Below are 14,913 nucleotides of genomic sequence, written 5' to 3' on the forward strand. Positions count from 1 at the left end.
GTGTGCACTGAACTAAGCACTTGGGATACTGGCCCTGGAGTGGGCACAAAAGTAGGAAATATAACCAGAAAGCATTCCAGCTGTCATTTGGGTCATCACTTGAATCCAAGTGTCTAACTTGGTTCATTTTCACCATACAGACTTGCTTGAAGAAAGGCCAGGTCCCAAGATATTGGAAATGGTTGTGTTGTGTAGACATAATAATAATAATAATAATGGCATTTATTAAGTGCTTACTATGTGCAAAGCACTGTTCTAAGCGCTGGGGAGGTTACAAGGTGATCAGGTTGTCCCACGGGGGGCTCACAGTCTTCATCCCCATTTTACAGATGAGGTAACTGAGGCACAGAGAAGTTAATTGACTTGCCCAAAGTCACACAGCTGAGAATTGGTGGAGCCGGGATTTGAACCCATGACCTCTGACTCCAATGCCCGTGCTCTTCTCCGTTGAGCCATGCTGCTTCTCCTAAGTGTTCTTAGAAATTGATTCTCCTAAACTTATTTAAAAGTATAAGAAGTCCCCATACTATGAACCAATTGGTTCTTGGAATCAGTGTCTTGTCAAACTTTCTAAGAGCCAATTTTTTCAATCAATCCATCCATTTATTGAGTGCTTATTCTGTGCAGAGCATCATACTAAGTGCTTAGGAAAGTACAATACAACAGAGTTGGTAGGCACATTCTCTGCCCAACTATAAGAACAATATGGAAAATGGGGAATTAGTTCCTAAACCAAGGTTGCATACCCTGTTTTTACCCAAATGACCCAGAGTTTTTAACTCAATTAATTACAAATGAGTAATAGAACTACATTAACTTATTTTCACTGAGCACTAGAGGTTCCACAATAGGTTAAGACCACATCAAATGGATATCTTGGCCATCCCTAGTGACTCTGCCTGGAACCAGGTAATTACCTCTTTCTTCCCAGCTTCTCTGAATTGGCCCCCTCCCTCCAACATCTTAAAACCTTTTCCTCTCTCCATCCCACCCGCTTGTTATTTGTTCATGGCTCCCACATATTTGGCCCCACCACCTACTGTCCTTGCCCAAGAGGTAGTGCCATAAAAGAGGCTAGTGTTGTTAAATCAAAACTGGTATGTTGCAAAGCTGTAACATGAGTGTTTTTTGTTGTAACTTGAAAAGTTTTCAGTTAAGATCAGTCTGTAGTTACCATACACATCGTACACCGTACATTAAGGTCCTTGTTAATTTTGAAGTAAAGCTACACCTACATATTCAGGAATCAATTCATTCATTCATTAATTCATTCAATTGTATTTATTGAGCACTTACTGTCTGCAGAGCACTGTACTAAGCGCTTGGGAAGTACAAGTTGGCAACATATAGAGACGGTCCCTACCCAACAGTGGGCTCACAGTCTGGAAGTATAAGTAGCAGGACTTTCTTTTAAAAGTACCCCATAAGACATGCAGAACTATTTTTCATTCCTCTACCCCTGTGCTTCATTCTCGTCTCCCTTGCCTCTGACCCCTTCCTCACACCCTTCCTCCTGCCTGGAATTCCTTCCTCTTCAATTACACCAAACTCCAGCTCTCACCAAATTTAGAGCCCTTTTGAAAGCCCACCTCCTCCAGGAGGGCTTCCCTGACTCATTTTTTTTCTCCCTACATTATACCCTCCCAACCTCAGTACTTAGGCATCACTTCTGCATTTATAATCACCTATAGTAGTCCAGAGCATTTGTCTATTACTTAATAATTACTAATTCTCTTCTTATGCCTATCTCTGATTTATTTTGTTCCTTTATTCACCGGTAGATTGTAGCCCCATAAGGCCAGGGATGAGGTCTTCGAAGTCTAGTGTACTCTCCCAAGTGCTTAGTAAAGTGCTCTGCACACAGTAGCATTCAGTAAATGCTATTAATTGATTAATCTGGTGCAGCTTCCCCCCAAATGATCTTTATTTAGATTCTAAATAATGAGTATATGTGAAAAAGTTTTTATTCAGACAACATTGTCATATATCCCATAAAATTAGAGCTGTGTGGCTCAGTGGAAAGAGCATGGGCTTGGGAGTCAGAGGTCATGGGTTCAAATCCCTGCTCTGCCACTTGTCAGCTGTGTGCCTTTGGGCAAGTCACTTAACTTCTCTGTGCCTCAGTTACTTCATCTGTAAAATGGGGATGAAGACTGTGAGCCCCACGTGGGACAACCTGATCACCTTGTATCCTCCCCAGTGCTTAGAACAGTGCTTTGCATATAGTAAGTGCTTAACAAATGCCATCATTATTATTATGATTATTAGACTGTAAGCTCATTGTGGTTGTGGGTGTGTGTTATATTGTATGCTCCCAAGTGGTTAGTACAGTGCTCTGCACACAGTAAGTGCTCAATAAATACCATTGATAGATCAATTGACTATTTCTTCTCTACTTTCACTTCACCCCATTTCGGGCTTTTACCTGCTCTCAGGCAGCCATCCTAGCTCTCCCTCACCCTCAACTCTCTCAACTTGAACATAAAGCCTTTTCTCTTGTCTGGAACACCCTCCCTTCTCACATTTTCCAAACTATGTCTCTCCCCTCATTAAACCCTTCAAACTTACCTTTCCAGTCCGGTGATACATCAGTTACCTCAGTACTCTATTCATATAATTGTTATTGATTTATTTACTAATTTTAATTTCAATATACTCTCACCAATGGAAATTTATCGGGACTCGCTAGTAATGCAATTCCAATAGAAATTCTAGGATTCTCTACCTATGCTTGATTTTCCAAATTCAAATAATCAAAATATAGTAAACAGCTCCAAATTGTTCACATTGCCAACAAGAGGCTCTTGGAGGGGGGCTCCCCTGTGCTTTCCTGCAGGTTTTGCAGCTGAACACCAGGCAGTGACTCACTTAAACTGCTGCATTTGGCAGTTAGTTACTGATAGGATATTGATCCTCAAACTGATACTGATAGGAAATGGCTTTTATTGTTTAGTAGTGAGTAGCATGGGCAGGGATGTTGTGGGAAGGAACCTCCAGACTCATTTCTCCCACCTGCTGCCAGGGACCAGAGGCTTGGCTGTCATAACAGGGATCTTCCCTGCTGTAGTCTCCCAAGGAAGATAAAGGGAGAAGGGGAAGAGGCGTTCAATGATCTGCAGATGGAGTAGGGGAAAGAAGAAAAGGGATGAGGAAGGGAGGGGCTCAGATTTTCATTATTACACCTTTAGAGCAGGTCTTGCCACTGACTCCCATGCTGTTTTACCCAATTACGTCTGATTGCTTTCCCTATTTAAAAGTAGAACCTAGTGCGATTTACCTTGTGCAGGGCCCAGTCTGTTTTTGTTTATTTTATTTTATTGGGGTTTTTTTTGAGGGGGGGAGTTTTAAGAACGGAATTTCTATCCCTATATCTCTCTCCTGTTCCCTAATCCACTACCCCCACAGTGACTGATTGTGCAGCAGCTGGATTCACAAGAGTAAAGAGAATGAGAGATTATCTCCCCACTCCTCCTGGGAACACTCTGGACAGTTCTGGGTCCCTTGCCTTAGGAGGCCCTGCACCTCCCAGTGAGTGAAAGGACAGTGGACTAGATAATCCTCTACTCTGGAATTTAAACCTAGAGTCATGACCCTGCACCCCTCCCCACCAAGTTCCATATGATGCCATCATGTCATACTGCACACACATGTAGAATATCAACGATGTCATAGACAACATTTCTCCACTTCTGTGGCTTCCACAACTCTCACAGTCATGCCTCAATCAAGCATCCAAGGTAGCTTTGCTCTGAGTTCCAAAATTTACATTCCCTAATGGATGAATATGAATTTACACCGGTGTTTAGCACAATGTTTGGCATATAATAAGTGCTTAATGACTACCTTAATTATTATCAATATTAACACCTCCATCTTGCTGCCCTAGATGAAAAGCAGTGTGGTCTAGTGGAAAGAACGTGGGCCTGGGAGTCAGAACCTGGGTTCTAATCCCAGGTCGCCACTTGCCTGCTGTGTGACCTTTGGCAAGTCCCTTACCTTCTCTGTGTCTAAGTGCTTAGTACAGTGCTTTGCACACAGTAATCCATCAATAAATGCTATTGAATGAATGAATGAATGTTTCCTCAACTGTATAATAGGGATTAAATATCTGTTCTCCCTCCTACTAAGACTGTGAACCCCATGTGGGAAAGGGACTGTGTCCTGATTACCTTGTATCAACCACAGTGCTTAACAAATACCACCATTGTTATTATTATCATCATTATTATTACTATCAGCAGCAGCATCTGTTGGCCATCTTCAGAAGGCGCTACATGGCATTCATCTTAGGAAAGGGAGATAGTGCTTCCATATTTGAGAGGGGCTGGGTGACTGCCACCTTCAGAATGTCCTTCATGGTCTCCCCTTACTTGCAGGTTCCCAAAGCCATGGTTTATCTCACATACTTTCTGAAGTCAGCCCTGAGGGAAAAGGGTAGGAGAAATCAATGCTCCCAAACCAAGTCATCAATGCTCTTTTGTTGAGAAGGCTACAGTCATGTCTGCAGCTGTGACTACCGTGACTCTCTAAGCCGAGGAGTCTGAAATTTCATTGCTCCTATAGTATTTATCTTCATCTTTGTCTTTTATAATTTTGTTCTTCATTTTGTTGTGAGTCTGTTGCCAGTTCCCTTCCCCTTGGTTCTTAGATTGTGAGCCCCTTGCGGGGCAGAGACCATTTCAATACCTTATCCATGTACAGAGCTTTGTACATAGTAGGTGCTTAATAAATATTATTGTTAGTACTACTATCCTTTCCCTGCTGCTCCACATGGTGACGTCTGTCCAGAGCATCACACACCAGTAGGTCTATGGCCCCTTGGCCATGGAATCCAGGGTGATTGGCCTATTAGCCCGCCTTAGGGGATACAGTCTTATACTATTTCAATATGTTCACCCAGTGCCTGGCTCACTGGCTAAGCACACGATGTTGCTGGTGATGCTGGTACTCTGTGGAACTTGGAGACCAGAAGAGAGTGGCAGCTTTCAGATTTGGCTTCCGAGCCAGTTTGTCTTTGGAAAGGGCTTCCTAAAGAGGAGAGGTGGACCTTGAGGCCACCTCATATTGGTCTGCCTTGGATCCGTATATAAAATCCCAATTATTTTTCTTGTCCACCATCTCTCCCTCAAAATAATCGAATAAACGAACGGAAAGGGGTTGGGGAAGGGGCTATCTGTGTCAGAAATCACCAAGTGGTTCACCAGCACAAGGAATAGTTTGAGCTGGGAATCAAAGTGTGATCAGTCAAACTGTATTCTAGCCCGAGGCGATCGCTCTCCAACGTGTTCCTAGGGCATCCAGGCCCCGTCCTCATAGGGACATATCTTTTCCCTCCCTAAACCTGACCCCGCACCTCCATCACGAGGATGAGAATTGGATTTCGGGCTCATCCCTTCCTCCCCTCCCTCGTCCGTCATCACCCCGAGGGGCTACAGTACCCCCGCTTCTCGCCCCTCTTGACCCAAGCGGCAGGACCGCTTTCCCGGCCCCGGGGCCCGTCCCAGTGGAATCGCTCCTTCTTCCCTCCCCGAAAGTCTCCAGGCAGAGCGAGCGGACTTCGCGGGGAGCCACGTGGGACGAAGTGGCAGCATGCGGGGGGGGGGGGGGGACCGGGACGCACAACCCCCACTCTCAGCGACGGGGGAAAGCGGCGGGATGGCTTCGAGGAGCGCGGGGCAGAGCCGGGGTGCCAAAGAACCGCAAGGAGATCCGCGTGCAGCCCAGCGGTTTTCCTGCGTTTTCCACCCGAAAAAGCAAGTGAGCAGCCATGTGCGCGTCTCCCGCAGTGGTCGCCCCGGAGGCCGCTGTCCCGGACCGGAACGGTGTCAGTTGCCCCCGCCTTCCCGAGGCCCGACACCGAGCGGGGAAGGGAGGAGCAGGGAGCCCGGGGGAGGGGAGAGAGGGTGAAGGGGGAGAAACTAGCTCCATCCCAAGCCAAGATAAGCAGTGCATTCCCAAATAACAGCCCCCCATCCCCACCCCCACCCCATGCACTACCACTCGCATCGGCCTCCCTCGTCACCCGCACGGACACGAGATCCGCACCACCCAACTGGGGCGCACGGAGAGGAGGAGGAGGCGGCGGCGGGGGGAGCTGAGGCAGTCGCCACCCGCACTGCCCAGGGAGGGGGGGGGGCCCGCAGAGACTCTCCTCCCTCTCCCCTTCCCTCCTTCCCTCCCCCGGGCGCCTCGGGGAGGAGGGAAGACTATGGCAGCTTCTCCAGGGCGGCAGCACCGCCGAAATCTGGTCGGCATCCTCTCCGTCACCTTGTGGCTCCTCTGCCCCGCTGGCCAGGTAAGGAGAAGACTGTCTTCCTGCTCTTCCCTTCTGCCGCTCTCCTTTCAGGCTTGGGGGTGGGAGCGAGGGGGAGGATGTGTGTGTGTGTGTGTATGTGTGTGTGTGTGTGTGCGTGCGTGCGTGTCTCGGTGTGGGAGGGAGTCTGATCGGGGCTTTCGGCTCCAGCCTGGGGCTCTGCCAACCGTCCCGGGGGCGGACAGGTGAACAGGCACCGCCGGAGGGGCAGCAGCCCCCACTCGATGAGGTGGGGGAACCGGGGGCTCGTCATGAAAGCACTGATTCTGTCTCGTTCCCACCTCGATTCCCTTTCGGCGCTCCGTCCTGCTCCTGAGCTCGGCCGCCCCAGGGGCCCGGACGGAGCGGGGAAACCCGGCACCTGACTCGGGGTGATCTGCTGCTGCCCCCCGGTCTCTGCGCCCCGCGGGATCAGTTAAGACTTGGGGCAGAGGCTGTTTCCCCTCTCGGGCCCCTCCCTGACCTCCGGGCACATCGAGTAGGCGCGGCTTCTCCTCCTCCTCCTCCTCGTTACCACCGCCTGTCCTCCCCACGCCCCCCTCTCCAAGTGGGCACGGATTCAAACACATTTGGCCTCTCAGTCCCCCCCCCCCCCCCCCCCCGCCACTTCCCGTGCCTGTCTGCCCTGGCAGACACTGGGGGAAACGCCAGGTGAGCGCTCCAACACACACGCAGGAAGACAGGACGGGGGCGGCCGGGCGGAAAGAGGGGAGGCCCTCGGATGGTCACAGGTCTCGGACATGAAGCCGCTGCGGTTTCCCCGTGACCGCCTTGGCCGCGAGGGAAAGATTTTAGTTGGATGCACAGCGAGCAAGTGAGGAAGGATGCCGCTCCGACTGTTCTCTCCTCTGCAGTCGGCACTAGGGCCTAGAGGCTGCGTGCCCAGCCGGGCTGTGTCAGTGAGTTTCCCATGGATATACTTGACACATGCCTGCAGCGCAGGAGATGTGCTTCGCAGAGACGGTGCACACATTAACAGTTTGCCTAGTCATGAGCTTCCCCGTCGTCCAGAGCTGCTTCTGCGGAGAAACCGGGGCTGGTTCGGGGACAGGGAAAAGGACTCATAGGGTGCTCCCGCCCTTGATGCTTTCCAGGCACATAATACCACCCTAGCAAGAGGAAAGCTGAAAATTAGGGAAACCCGGGGTGCTGGCGAATCAGTCAGTCTCTGGGGTCTGCTTTTTGTCAGAATTATCTGGATAATTCGGGCCAAGGGAGTTAGTGTCAACATTATCCCGGGTCTTCAATTTCCCACTTCGCTTCGCTGGAACTGGGAAAACAGCAGACGACTGGTTTCACCCGTTTCTTCCCTTCTCATCATCTTCCCGTACCTATTCGAAGCTAGAAAAAGTTCCGTTCCGATTTCCTTTTACAGCCTTTGGTTTTAAGGTTGTTTCAGTTGCTGAGAAAATAATTTGGTGACCAAGGCATCTCCCTGGAAGTAGTGGAGAAGAGGGGGGAAACACTTGCAGGAGGAAGGCCAGGATAGTGGAGCATACCATAAATAAATGATGGAAGTTTGCAGCGGGAAACAACTCCCTTGGATTGGCTGAGGAAGGAAAGTGTATATTTGCCCTCCCCTAAACTTCCCTTCCATTCCCTCCCCCTCTAGACTGTGAGCCCGTTGTTGGGTAGGGGCCATCTCTATATGTTGCCAACTTGTACTTCCCAAGCGCTTAGTACAGTGCCCTGCACACAGTAAGCGCTCAATAAAAGCGATTGAATGAATGAATGAATTTGTGCTATGTTGGACTGGACCCGCCTTACTCTTGGAAAAACCTTAAACTCACCCTAAGGAGTTCACTAACCTCTGAAGCTATATGGACATTCACACACTATCTTAGCTTATTAGCCATTTCCTTCCCCAGAGGAACTCTACTGGAGCCGACTCTCTCTACACAGCCTGTTGAGACCTACCCCAAGCCAATCAGAGTCTCTTTTGGCATTGAGATCTAAACTCCTACTCTGCTTTGCACACCTGCTCTTTCTTGCTCTGCTTCTGAACCAGCTTTCTTCGGGGTGCGGATGATGAAAGCAGTGTCTACTTTCCTTTTTATTAATTTTTTTTAGGAAATAGTTTATTTTTTAATTCCAAATGGATCTTTTTTCCCCCTGTACTATGCAGGGCTGTTCTTCACATGTGGAGAGCCTGACCAGACTTGTTGGGGAGGAATAGAAAATAGTTTAAGTTGTATATGGGCTCGGTATTCTGGTGGAATGCAAGGAGGTTTTCTCTGCCTCCTTGTGTTTGGTAATTAACTCTAAGTTGACAGTGAGTTAGGTACTTGATGTAACAACTGAAACAATTGACCTTGCTACACTGCCCAGTTTCTTCAGAATTGTCGCCATATGGGAGTTAAATAAAATAAATACAATTTAGAAAACAAATACATAAATTAATAAAATTTAGGCATTAAATAAAATTGACCATTAAAATTGGTCTTTCTAAAAAGCATGGACTGATCAATTTTCTTTGATGTTAGGCATCTGAAATCAATCGATCGTATTCATTGAGCACTTACTGTGTGTAGAGCACTGTACTAAGCATTTGGGAGAGTAAGATACCATAGAGTTTGCTAGACACAATCCCTGCCCAGAAGGAGCAGTCAAGTGGAGCTTACAGTCCTAGGGGAAATGAGAACAGATCTGGATTTGACAACAGCTGTGCTCATACTAGATAGGGCAGCATTTGTCATTTGACTATAACATAAAAATCTAATATGGAAAGTTTAAAATTTCCCTCCCAGAAAATTGAAGGTCAATTACCAAAGACACCAGAATTTTGTAGCTGCATGTGTATAAAGAGAGAGGCAAGAGGCTAGGCAAGGGAGTGTGAGCACTGTTCTTCATGTTCATCAGTGAGTGACACTACTGATTGGGAAGTTTCATTCTTCTGTGCACTGTGGCAAAAAAAATCTCTTCCACACCGTACACACATAAAGAGAAGAGAGAATCCCCATAGTGAAGTTATCCTTCAGACTGTAGATGACATGACTAACAGTGAGACTACATACATGAGTATGTGTGTGAGTACCTCTGAGAAAAAAATCTCTTGCATTCTCGAACAGTTTATTTATGAAAATGCAGTGATTGAGTTATTTTTGCAGTAATAATAGTGATAATAATGATTAATAATAATTGGGGTATTTGTTAAGCCCTCTCTATGTGCCAAGCACTGGTGTAAGCACTGGGGTAGATACAAGGTAATCAGGTTTGACACAGTCCCTGTCCCACATGGGGCTCACAGTCTTTATCCCCTTTTTGCAGTTGAGGTAACTGAAGCAAAGAGAAGTTAAAGGACTTGCCCAAGGTCACACAGCAGATCTGTGGTAGAGCCAGCATTAGAACCCATGTCTTCTGACTTCCAGACCCGTGCTCTTCCCACTAATTGCACTAAGACATCCCCAGTCTCTCACCTAGTCCTCAAATGACATATATGATGAGGCAACTGGTAGGAAGACTTGGTGTAATCTGTGGTCATAAACTAGAGTATCTCTGAGATCTCAGTGGCGGCAGACACCACTGTTTCCTTACCTATTGGTAAGCCACTGTTGAATGTGCTAATCAGACTTAGTAAGGGGAGCGGGGAGTCTTTTCCACTTTCTTGAAAAGAACAGGGGAAAAGTGAGAAAAGTAAACAACAATCTGATCCCCACAAAATCATACGGTTGTCCTCCATACACCTAGACAGGCCAGAGTTGGGAAGCAGAAGGTGCAGATCAGGGAATATGCAGACAAGGATGGCTGTTTTAGGGGCCAGCACAGTGTCACCAGATAGTCATTTCTACCCCTGGAAAATTAGGAAGACCTAATCCCAGCAATTGTCTGATTGTTACTGATGATGGCATACAGGTGAGAAAAAAAAGTACATTCAGGATGTGTGGATTTTTTAGTGGTATTTGTCAAGCTCTGACTATGTGCCATGTACTAATTGCTTCCCCATGTTAGCCAGGAAGCATGGGTCAGCGGGACCAGGCATCTCAGAAGCCACCTTCTCTCCTGGGTATGTCAGTGTGGGGATGTGGAGGTCAGAAGACAAGGCCCAAACAGGAAGACTTAAATACTACACTTCATAATAGACACATACTGAATGGAAAAAGTTAGTTCGTCAGGGGAGAATTTTAACTGAAAGTGCCACTGAGATTCAACCAACTGGAAGACTCCATACCTCATCTCTTCCCTCCACTTTGTTGAGATTCTGCTGCCAGGATTATTTTTCTCTTCTATGGCTCCAACCTCATAACTCTCCTCCTTGCATCTTTTAACTAATTTCCTTTCCACTTAGGCCTTGAATGAACATTTCTCAATCCCAGGTTTTTCACAAATGTGTTCAAAATGATTAATTTCTTTCTATTTGCTGACTGAAATAGTAGTGCCATTTTGTGCACTACTATTGCACTTTTACTGCAGTGTACTACATGATACTCTAGTTATTCACTTAAAGAAGAGCACTGACTTTTTGAGGGTACTTGTTAAAAACTGTCCTAGAGGTGTGAACAGTTTATTGTGCACCCCAGAGAGCCTAAATTATATAAGGGAGCAGTGTGTGCACTAGGTAGACTATAATCTTTGTATGCCTTTATTGATCCTCTCTCCATACTTGCCCTTCCTTTTTCCATTATTGGCCTCCTGTATTGCGATCAGATCCTAATTTCCATGTGGTAAGTGCCTTTCTTTTTTTCCCCCAGTCCCTTTGTTTTCCCCCAGTCCCTTTTCCCCCAGTCCCTTTATAGCATCATCCTCCCCTGCTGCCATCTCTAAAGAGGTCTACCTTCTCTGTTATTCATGGCCTAGTGTATAGAGCATGGGCTGGGAGTCAGAAGGTCATGGGTTCTAATCCTAGCTCCGCCACTTGTCTGCTGTGTGACCTTGGGCAAGTCACTTAACTTCTCTGGCCTCAGTTCCCTTTACTGTAAAATCGGGATTAAGAATGTGAACTTTATGTGGAACAGGGACTGTGTCTAATCCGACTATCTTGTATCTACCCCAGGGCTTAGGACAGTGCCTGGCACATAGTAAACACTCAACAAATGCCATAATAATCATTATTATTATTAAATTACTTTCTTGGTCAACAGTATCCTAGGTTCTTTGGGGTCTCCTTGGAAGCATCACATACTTGTTTTTAGACATTATCATGATCAGGAAAGTCAAGTAAAAATGCCAGAATTAGTTTGAACTGAGGCTGGTTATGCTTTTCAATTGCAATAATAATTTTTCATTCCTAAAGCTCTTCTACATTACCTTTCTTCTCAACCCATTGTTTCAATGCCAGCTACTTTTTGCCCAGAGATCCCAAAGAGATCTATTTTCCTGCTCCATCAATTTTAAAGCTTGTATTTTGGTGACTGTTTTATGTGACAACATGGATTTTAAATGATTGAAAGAACATGTCCTGTAGTTGTAAAACATTACATGTGGTGTTGGAAGAGTTGTTCTCAGAGGTGTGATTGGAGATTATATTTAGGGCAATTGGGAAAAAATAAACTGTTTTCAACAGTTGATTTTATCATTGATTGCTAAATATCTGAGTTCAGTAGTGTTTACTTAGTTTATTTGAAGTGCAGAGCAATGACTTTTTTTAACTTAGAGCTCCCTTTCAGCTCTTCTCAGTATCAGTTTGAGATCTAGTTGCAGTGTGAACCCATGATCTGAATCATCAGCAAATGTGTATTTATTTGCAGTAACAGCAGTTCTTATAAATAAATTGTTTTCAGATGTTTGGGAAGAGCTTCAGCTCTCAGTCATTATCTGTCTGCAAATTTAAAATGGTCATGGAAAGTAAGAGAGTTTTTTCCTCCACTTAACCTGTTAAAAATTGGGTTCTGTGAATCTTCTGCTTCAGGGCCATCATGCTTCTGGAAGATTAGCAGGTACTTATTTAGAAAACTGTTTACAGCATCCAGGAACCTGACACTTTGATGAAATGGAGACTACGTGCAGCTGAACACCTTCTGTATCCAACTGCTATGTAGCAACTGTTGCTACGTTGTTCTTCTTGGAGTAAAGGCTGGAGATGCTTAATATGACTCTTTTTTGGTATCATTCCACAGCTTTATTCTCATCCAGCCAACACACACACACACACACACACACACACACACACACACACACACACACACACACACACACACACACACACACACACCCTTGCATCTATCTATATTCTGTAGTACTAAATGAGGAAAGAACTTGGTAAGAGTGGATAATAAAGAAGCTAATACACTATAATAACTCTAATATACATTGTGCATAACCATTCCTAATTATGGTTCTTCTCTTAAGGGAACAAAATTCTGTATTCTGTAGATGGAAAGGTGAACAGGTTCCTTGGAAGCATGATGTCTGACTTGTGTGTTAGCTGTTGCTCATTCTTGCTCTGGCCCAGTCTTGCTCTGGTTGCACTGGTTCTAGCTTTCCTTTAACTTCACAGTATTTTTCTGTCACTGGGAGGAGACCCTGCATTAAGTCCAGCGTTTTAGGATGAATCAATCCTTTCTTCTCCAAAACTTTAGTTTATAGCGACCCAGCCCTCCCACTATTCTTCCACCACCCAGGAGATGAAGCTATGCTCCCTTCAGCCATGATGTGATGAGGAGTTGGCTCTGTAACTTTTAATCTGTTTGGAATGATGAGAAAAATTAGAACCTTCAAGACTTTTGGCAGGTAGGTGTCCCTGGAGGCGCTGTTGACTGTTTGAACCGAATTGTATAGTCATCCCTATGTTATTATGGGTGTTATCAGTGGTTATTTTGTGTTTGCCCCCCAAGTTTAGATTGTGAGCTCTCTGAAGGCAGGGACCATGCCTTATCACTTTCATTGTATTTGCCTAGCTCATCGTAGTGCACGTAATCAATAACTATGATAGTAATGATGATTTTGTCAGAATTGAAAAACCAAGCTTTAGGCTTAAATGTCAGAGAGCTCATTTTTGAAATCATCTTCTTGAGGTCAAAATACAATAGACACCTCCATCCCATATCCTCTGTCTGAGCTCACAGATCCAGTGGGTTCTGCATTTAAAACTTTGTTTAAACTTCTGTTAAGGCTGAGGATCTTTTCATCTTCACTAATGGTAAATTATAATACTGGAATGGGCTACTGAAAGACTTGCAAACTAGTAAGGATTTTTGAGCTTTACGTATCAAATTTGGTAGTATCATGAGTACACCAGTCTTGGAAGTCTAACATGAAACAAAACAATGAAAATGACATACAGCATTTTAGAAAATATATTGTTCATTTATAGTCAAAAGTTTCAAGCAGAAACGTCTGACAATGGGCTTTAAATGCACTCAGTCACTCAATGTTTTTTTTTTTTTGAGCACTTACTGGGTTGGTAGACATGTTCCCTGCCCACAAGGAGCTTACAGTCTAGAGGGGGATAGACATTTAAATGAATTATGAATATGAACATAAGTGCTGTGTGGCTGAGTGTGGGGTGAATATCAAATGCCTAAAGGGTTCCAAGTGCATAGGTGACGCAGTAGGGAGAGCAAGTAGAGGAAATGAAGACTTAGTTGGGGAAGGACTTTTGGAGGAGATGTGATTTTAGTAAGATTTTGAAGGTGAGGAGAGAGGTGGTCTGGCATATATAGAAGGAGATGGCGTTCCAGGTCAGAGGAAGACTTGGGCAAGGGAGGTAAGGATCAAGGTTCAGTGAGTAAGTTGGTGTTGGAGGAGATACGTTTGTGGTCTGGGTTGTAGTAGGTAAACAAGAGAGGATGACCTGATTGAGTGCTTTAAAGCCAATGTTAAAGAGTTTTTGTTTGATGCAGGGGTGGATGGGCAACCACTGGAGGTTTTTGAGGCATGGGGAAACAACGTAAACTGAACATTTTTTTAGAAAAATGAACAGGGCAGCAAAGTGAAGTGTGGACTGGAATGGGAAGAAAGAGTAGGCAGGGTGATCAGGGAGGAGGCTGATGCAGTAATCAAGGCAGGATGTGTTAAGTACTTGGATTAGCATAGTAGCTGTTTGGATCACTTATTCTTGCTCCTCTCCCACTACACCCCAGCTCTCAAATTTTACTCCTCTCAAGACAATCTACTCACTGTGCATCATTTTTCTCTCTCTTGCGGATGACCTCTTGCTCTTCCTTCTATCCGAAGCACCTTTCCCTTTCTCATCTGGCAAACCATTGCTCTCCCCATCTTCAAGATACTTCTGAAATCACATTTACTTCGGGAGGCTTTGCTTTCATCTCCACACCCTATTTTTCCCCACACTGCCACTTTAGCACTTCTGAGTCAGCAAAGCAGGTGGATACTCACTTCCCTCTACTCTGTGGAGCCTTTATATACATATTTTACACCATACCTGTAATTTATTTTACTGTCTCTCTCCCCCACTAGATTGTAAGCTTCTTGATGGTAGGGAACATATCTACTATTTTAGTAAGCACCCCATAAATCCTGCTGATTATTTGAAGCCAGGGTTTGGCTAAAACTGCTGACCCAAGTGAGAGCAAGGAATTTCTCTGCTTCAGCCTGTTTTTGAAACTCCAATCCTTCAGCTTATCTTGAATATTTTCTTCATATGTAAATCAATAATAAACTAATTTACCTGCCCCTGATGGATGCAGTTTAGCTGTTATTTA

General features: G+C 45.3%; 1 protein-coding gene across 1 annotated transcript in view; it reads left to right on the top strand.

Annotated features, from left to right (window-relative positions):
• The first annotated feature begins 6,208 nt into the window (after window positions 1-6,208).
• ADAMTSL1 (ADAMTS like 1) overlaps window positions 6,209-14,913 on the top strand; it is a 714,148-nt gene continuing 705,443 nt past the window's right edge. Inside the window, exon 1 of the mRNA XM_038769612.1 lies at window positions 6,209-6,295. Coding sequence (XP_038625540.1) covers window positions 6,209-6,295 — 87 coding nt within the window. The remainder of the gene's footprint in view (window positions 6,296-14,913) is intronic.

This window comes from Tachyglossus aculeatus, chromosome X4 (genome assembly GCF_015852505.1).
Source record: "Tachyglossus aculeatus isolate mTacAcu1 chromosome X4, mTacAcu1.pri, whole genome shotgun sequence".
In the NCBI taxonomy this organism is placed as follows: Eukaryota; Metazoa; Chordata; class Mammalia; order Monotremata; family Tachyglossidae; genus Tachyglossus; species Tachyglossus aculeatus.